Source organism: Chelonoidis abingdonii, chromosome 26, assembly GCF_003597395.2.
Source record: "Chelonoidis abingdonii isolate Lonesome George chromosome 26, CheloAbing_2.0, whole genome shotgun sequence".
Lineage (NCBI taxonomy): Eukaryota > Metazoa > Chordata > Testudines > Testudinidae > Chelonoidis > Chelonoidis abingdonii.
The window spans coordinates 7847934-7855799 of record NC_133794.1 but is presented as its reverse complement, the minus strand read 5'-3'; the positions used below and the strand labels follow the sequence as shown (position 1 = coordinate 7855799).

Here is a 7866-nt window from a genome sequence, read left to right as displayed (position 1 = left end):
GCGGCGCCACTCTAGGGGGCAACCTGCCAGCCCACTGGAGTTGCTAGGGTAAAAGTCTTCCGACGAGCGTGCACGCACGGCGCGTACACCTACGGGAATGGATATGAGCAATCACTCGAAGAAGAACCCTCAGTTATGTACTCTAATCACTGCTGCCCCATAATTAAAGAAAAATGGATAGCACTACCAGCTTTGCAGAGCTGCACAGTAATCTATGTGATTGTGGATATCGTGCAAAGTACAAAATTTCAGAACATTTTGTACTGTTAGTGGTGCAAAAATTCAGTGGTGACTTTGTAGATGGAGCACAGTTTTAGGAAAACAGATGCAAGTAGTAATCATAAACCCTGAACATATTTATTTTTTCCTCCTGCTCTTCCAGAGAGTCATGCTGCTGCTTAATGGTTTGGCCAGCAGATATGCTGTATCCTCAGCTGGCTTAGAGCCCTGCAGCAGGTTGATGGTATATAGCTGACTATTCATGCAGCATGATGCTGCTGCTACTGCCTCTGCCTTCTAAGGTTTGCTCATCTCCATTTGCTTTAGCACAAGACTGGGTATCAACTTTTAAAATCAGTGTAAGATACTGACAAAGGTTCTTACCTTTAACACTTCGATCTGATTTCCAAGTCCCTTTGTGCACAACTCCATGACTGAATAGGAACAGAAAGTGTCCCTTATTTTGTACTGACTGACAGTGGAAAGCCAGAGGAAAAGATTGGATTCCAACTCCATAGGAGGAATTAAGATGGACTGGTGACCAGAATACACGCTGCCATGGAAGATTAGAGAGAGAAAGATTTTACTATAGAAGCTGGTTAGCATTAAGTTTGTTTTTTTGTTATTTTTCATCACCGACACACAGTGATGTTAGGACCAAACGTAGGTAATGGGATTCCATGTCTGGGATAATTTGATGACAACACTAGTGCCCATCTCCTTTACAATGTGCAGCAACATTGTATTGGTAATAAAAACGTCTTGTAACTGAGAAGTGGTGCTCACAGTTCCCATTGCCAATGTGAAAGAGAAACGCAGGCCCCCAAAATACATTCCATTGTAATATGTAACCAACAAAGAAAATGGGAGAAACTTTCTAGAGCTAATCTCTTGCAGTGCATCTACATGTTAAGAGAAAAACAGCCACATGTGGATAGATCTTAAAACCAGAAGGGAAGAGGGTCATGTTATCAAGCATCCAGAGCCAGATCCTGAGCTGGTATAAACTGGAATCATTCCACTGAAGACAATGTAGCTGTGTCAATTTATACCAGTTGAACATTTAGCCCTACATTTCCTATTTTAAAACCAATCAATATCTTACCCTTTTGTTTTCATTCCAATTCATACCTGCAAAGGCACCAGAGCGTAAAGCCAAGTCCGCAGTAGGGATCAAGACAAATGGCAATCTGCCGAGAGGAATAGAGCTCACACTGGAGCTTTATCGCCCTGCAAAGAGCATTCACTGCTGAGTGGGACATCTGTAACAAAAGACAGAGAGGGAGAGATACAGCGTTGAAATCCAAGAACTTAGGAACAGGATTTCTCTGAGTCAGCTGGGTACAGTGAAATATGGGCTTGGTTTCCTTACAATGCTACTCCACAAATTAACTACCCTTATCACACATGGTGAGTGCAAAACATTGTGAAATCTTCCACACAAAACTCTGTTTATCTTAAATCATTAAAGCATGTTATAAAAGGAGCAGCAGCTTCAGTTTCTCACTGTACACCTCCCACAGCATCTGAGCCCAGCCAGCACCCCACACCAGAGCCTAAGGACTCAGTTTTTACTCCTGTTTCTTTCACATCCTCTTCTCTGTTGCCAACTGCCAGAGCTGCTACTCTGCTTTCAGTGGAGGCCTGTGAATGCTGTTCCAATAGTTCACTGTTAGCTGAGACTGCAGAGCGATACCGTCATCATTCCCTGTTCACCTAAATATGCGACCCTCCATCAGCCTAGGCACCTGAAATCCTGAGGTTGCTTCTGGCCTCAGTTTTCCTGCATGGCAGCCCAATGCAGAGCTGCTTTACCAGCTGAAGCCAGATTGCATTTTTTTGGACCTGCCAATATGTAGCTTTACTCTCCCAGTTTATTAACTGGGACGAGTGATTTTTAAATTAAAATCACAAGAGCCACTTTAAAAAACAACAACAAAAAAAGATTCAGCCAAAAAAGTTATGAGATCTTCCTTCTCAGCAGGTGTTACTGTACCTTCACTCCTGTAAGCATGCCTGTTGTGGACACACTAAAATCTAGGTATGCCAACATCTCTGGTGTGGGTGGTTTATAGATCTGAGGTAGCCGCTTCCTGGGCAAGTCATCTGTGTGGGTAAGAAACAAAAAGTCTTATGATTCTGTTGTTTCTGAATTGGGATTCTCAGGGATGATGGAACTTTCAATGACTAGGATGAGATGAATGCAGGAGAAGAGCAAGCCTTCTCAATAATTACCTGTGGAATTACCTTCCACAAGAGAGAGTGACCAACATGTCTCACTGCTTTCAGGAGAAGTGCAAGGGATATTTCTATGTCAAAGCTTTCCCATTAAAAAATATCTATCTACTTTTGGAAAGGAGGAGAAAAGAGAATCTAGCTGTGTGTGTGAACCCGATTCACATGGACTGTAAGGTGCTCTGATACCACTCTGAGGAGTAAAGGGTGGGAGAGTCAATCGATGTTGCGAGGCACTGAATCAAATATGTAAATGCTATCAAGATATTACACTTGTCATGTGCCATTCAGTGCTTGTCCTCTCTTCTGAAACTGCTAGTCAGTGTTAATTATGACATGGATACCTGTCCTGAAGCCACTAACATCAAATGGACTTTAAATTTTACTCCCATGCTATAATTCTACATGTGGTTCAGCTCTGCACAAAGAACAATTAGAGTTTCCAGGGTCAACCATGGGTCAGATTACAAGGCAATCCCAGCCTTGCCTCTAAACACTCTTTGTCCAAATTATTTCAAGAACATTCAACATTTTTAGTCTGAATGGGACTAGAAAGTCTTGAGACACCCTCTCTGTTCCATCTGGAGTTGTATCCTTCCCACAAACTGATTTCCTCATTCACAAATGTCACATCTCATAATAGGAGACTGACAGCACAGCTCTCCCCCTACCCACTTCTTTTTTTTAAATTGTATGTGTAAAAGTGTAAAGCTGGGAACTGCTGAACCACAGTCTCTGAGATGCTTTTTCTGAGCAGTGAAGCCCTCAGAGCAGCCAGTCAGATAGTGTCTGTATTGGCAATGCCAGAACCTCTTACAGAGTCAGAATCCCTACATGCAGCTTTGAAAATCTTGGAAATACTTGGCAAAGAGAAGTTCTCACCTGTGTCAATGATGGTTGGCCAGGTTTTCACATCCACAGCAGCCGCTGCCTCTCTGGATTTCAGTAGTCTCATTAAGGTCTGAGTTGTGAGAATGCAGGCAGCTTTGCTGACCTAAAAATATAACCAACAAATGATTACTAGAATGTGAAAGAAACATGTGGCCTTTCAAGCCCCATAACTAGTGGAGGTTGGGGGTATGCTTGTGCAATGCACTTTCCCCACCTGTGGGCCAGCCTCCAGTATATTCTCTCACTAATGTCCTTTGCTATTCCAAAACACACCACCCTGCTCAGCCAAGACCCCAAATTCATACGAAAATGCAACGTGGCAAGATCTTTGGAAAAGCTGAGTAGGGATGTTATGTCAGGTGGGAATCTGACGGTAGCTCTCCCTCCATATCAAGAGAGTCAGCCTAGTCCAGTTACTGTAATTGGTAGACTGGCCCTTGCCCAGTAGTCACTTTCAGATACAGTGTTGCAATAAGGAAGAGTTATTTACTCTTTCTCCTAATACAAGAACTAGGGGGCACCAAATGAAATTAATAGGCAGCAGATTTAAAAACAAACAAAAGGAAGTATTTCTTCACACAACGCAGAGTCAATCTATGGTATTCCTTGCCAGAGGATGTTGTGAAAGCCAAGACTATAACAGAGTTCAAAAAAGAACTAGATAAGTTCATGGCCAGGAGGGGCTGGGATGGGTGTCCCTAGCCTCTGTTTGCCAGAAGCTGGGAATGGGCAACAGGGAATGGATCACTTGATGATTCCCTGTTCTGTTCATTCCCTCTGAAGCATCTGGCATTGGCCATGGTTGGAAGACAGAATACTGGGCTAGATGGACCTTTGGTCTGATCCATTATGGCCGTTCTTATGAGTTATTAGGTGGTAACAAGCCTGTGGGTCACATATGGTAGCCTATTCCTGTTACCATGTATTTTGCAGCAACTTGTGTCACCCCTGTAACAGCCAGAGGCAGCAGTTATACTGAATTCTCATTTATTAAAAAAAAGTCATACAGCTAGAAATAGTTCATTCTGACACAAGAGGGTGTTCTAATATACCTGCAGCCATGAAAGATAGCATGAGAGATTTCGTTCTTACTACTCTCCAGATCCAAACACCAGAATAATGGTGCCCCAATGCTGGGCCCATAGGTTGCAGTTTCCCATTACTCACATCTACGATCATTCGCACGGTGGGCAGAGTTGCAGTGAGGTTCTGAGCATGAGGTGGTCGAACGGTCACGGAATGCAGCCAGCATACAACAGCCTGAATGCAAGCGAATATCAATGCCTGAAGAACACAAGGGCTGTCACATGCGATGAGTCTCTATGACACAACTCTTCCAGTGGTCCAACTGGGGACGCCAATAGGTAACCGAGGAATGGGGGAAGGTGAAGAGGGCGGGTATGCGTTAGCGGTGACCAGATAGCAAGTATGAAAAATCGGGATGGGGGTGGGGAGTAATAGGTGCCTGTATAAGAAAAATCCCCCAAAATCGGGACTGTCCCTACAAAAATCGGGACATCTGTTCATCCTGGGTGCATGGCAGAGCCTGGGTCTGCCCCCACAGGTGAGGGCTGAGGACTGGGCTCCACCCTGCTTGTTGATGTAAAACCTGGCCATGGTGTTGTCCGTCAGAACTGCTACACACTGAACTTGTAGTCGGGCCTCAAAGGTCTGGCATGCTAGTCGCACTGTCCTCAGCTACTTGATATTGATATGGAGGGTGAACTCATCCTGCAACCACATGCCCTGCATTTGGAGGTCTCCCAAATGCGCAATCCATCTCAGAGCTGACAAGTCTATTACCAGTGACAAGGAAGGCTAAGGGCTGCTGAAGGGGACTCCTTCACACGCTGTCCGAGGGTCGAACCACCATTGAAGGGACTCAAGCACCTGCCCTGGCACTGTGACCATTGATTTCAGGCTGTCGCGTCCCAGGCGATAGGCCAAAGCGAGCCACATAAGTGCAGGCTGCCATGTGGCCGAGGAGACTTAGGCATCCCCTGGCAGTGGTGGTCAGGTATTGCCTGAAGCCTTGAATGATGTCCATCATGGCTTGGAATTGGGACTCTGGCAAAAGTACTCTTGGCTGAACTGAGTATAAAACCACCCAGATGAATTCTATTCTTTGGGTTGGTGCCAAGGTTGAGTTGACCAGTCAGACTTCAGACTCCACCTGCCCCCTGGTGCAACCCTTGAGCAGCCAATCGTCGAGGCAGGGGTATACCTGCACCTGCCTCCGATGGAGGAAAACAGCCATGACCGACATGCACTTGGTGAACACTAGGGGGCTGCTGAGAGGTCGAATGGAAAGACTATAAATTGATAATGTTTGTGGTCGACCACGAAGCGTAGGAATCACCTGTGTGTAGGCTGAATAGCTATACGGAAGTACGAGTCTTTCATGTCGAGGGTGGCGTACCAGTCTCCCAGATTCAGAAAGGGAATAACTGTGCCCAGGGAGATCATGCGGAACTTCAACTTTACCATGAACTTGTTGAGTCCTCGCAGATCTAGAATGGGTCTGAACCTAATCCCCAAAGGGGAGTAGGAAGTATTGGCAATAATACTCCTTTCCCGAGGAACCACCTCCACTGCTCCCATGGCAAGGAGTGCCTGCACCTCCTGGATAAGGAGTTGCTCGTGAGAAAACAGGGAAGGGGGGTGGGAAGGAGCGTAGGAGCAGAATTGGAGAGAATATCCCACTTCTACCATATGGAGAACTCAGCAGTCTGAAGTTATTTGGGACCAAGCATGGCAGAAGTGGGACAGACGATTCAAGAATGATGGGGAAGGATCCAGAAGTGAGGCTGGTGCGCTGTCCTCAGGCGCACCTTCAAAAGGCCTGCTTGGAACCCAACAATGGTTTAAGTCAGGCCCTGGGCCTGCACAGGCAGGAGATTTGAAGGCTTTTGTCTTGCCATTCCTGCCCCTATAAAAGTCCTGCCTTGGCCGAGGAGGATAGGAGCACTGCTGCTGAGGCTTGAAATGTTTACACTGGGTTGCCAGGGTGTGCATACCCAAGAATTTCACGGTAGCCGTGGAGTCCTTTAGGCTATGCAGCCTAGAGTCAGTCTGCTTTGTAAACAGACCTACCCCATCAAAAGGCAGGTCCTGCATGGTCTGTTGAACCTCAGGCTGGAGTCCCAAGGCCTGCAGCCATGAGCTACGCCTCACGGCAATGCCAGATAACAAGATGCATGCCACTGTGTCCACAGCATCCAGTGAGGCCTCTAAAGACGTCCGTGCCACCGCTTTGCCCTCCCTCCCCTATCGTTCCAAACTCCTGTCTGGACTCTGTTAGCACTGGCTCCTTAAACTTGAGCATCGAGTTCCAGGAGTTGAAGCTGTATCTACTCAGAATTGCCTGCTTGTTAGCAATCCTGAGTTGCAACCCCCCCGTTGAATATACTTTGCTCCCAAATAAATCTAGGCGCTTGGTGTCCTTGGACTCAGACGCTGGGGCTTGTTGTCCCTGCCGCTCCTTTTCATTTACTGCAACCACCACCTATGAGCAAGGCTGCGGGTGTGTGAAGAGGTATACATACCCCTTAGATGAGACAAAATTACTTCCTTTCCACACCCTTCGCGGTGAGAGGGATGGAGGCCGGGGTATGCCAAATGGTCTTAGCATTGGCCTGTATGATCTTGATGAGGGGTAGAGCCACCCCTAACTGGCCTTCTGGGGTCAGGAAGTTGACCTCCAGGTCCTTCGACTCCACACCTCCTTGGCCTACAGGCTCATATTTTGCGCCACCCTGCGAAGGAGGTCCTGTTGGGCACACCTGTCTATGAGGGGCAATCCAGAGATGGAAGTGTCTGCAACCGCCTCATCTGGGGAGGATGACGAGGAGGCTAATGGGGGAACAGGGTCCTCCTGATCCTCTTGGTCTCCAGGGGCTTCCTGTTTCGCTTCTGTGTCGGAGCCAATCACACCTGGATCAGGCTCAGGAGCTAAGGTTGGTTCCAGGGGAGGTAGTGTAACTGGTACCTCCTCGGCACCCTTGGGGTGGGGCGACTGGCTGATGCCTCCAGCACCCGCGGTTCAGAGGTTGCTGAATGGGAACCTTTGGATTGGATGCCCTGGGCCTGGTGGTACGCCCATGGGGTCCAAAATGGCCACTGTGCTGGTCTCTGCCACTGTGCAGGCCATGACCCTGCCCCCATGTCAGGCCTGACTGGTGCAGGCCCCGCTCTGCGTACGTAGACCCTGTCTCTGAGTCTGAAGATGGAGACCGTGATGGCCAGGGTGGTGCCTAGCGGAGCTGGACTGGGGAGCAGCGCTGCAAGGCAGGGGAGTGGCGTTGTGATCTGGAGCGGTGCAACAATCAGGATCTGTGCTGTAATGCTGACTGGTGCTGAGAGTGGGACCTACAGTGTGACAGGGATCGGCACTGCGATAGGGAGCAGCGCCACAACTCCACTGGTGGTGGTGAGGGATGGAGCTCATAGACTCATAGGTCAGAAGGGACCAATATGATCATCTAGTCTGACCTCCTGCACAAGGCAGGCCACAAAACCCTA

General features: G+C 47.7%; 1 protein-coding gene across 1 annotated transcript in view; it reads right to left on the bottom strand.

Annotated features, from left to right (window-relative positions):
• Positions 1-7866, bottom strand: part of DIP2B (disco interacting protein 2 homolog B) — a 137736-nt gene that overhangs the window by 16293 nt on the left and 113577 nt on the right. The window contains exons 27-31 of the mRNA XM_075061112.1: positions 4513-4629; positions 3337-3448; positions 2216-2325; positions 1351-1481; positions 604-772 (exon numbers count right to left, since the gene is read on the bottom strand). Of these exons, the coding sequence (XP_074917213.1) occupies positions 604-772; positions 1351-1481; positions 2216-2325; positions 3337-3448; positions 4513-4629 (639 nt within the window). The remainder of the gene's footprint in view (positions 1-603; positions 773-1350; positions 1482-2215; positions 2326-3336; positions 3449-4512; positions 4630-7866) is intronic.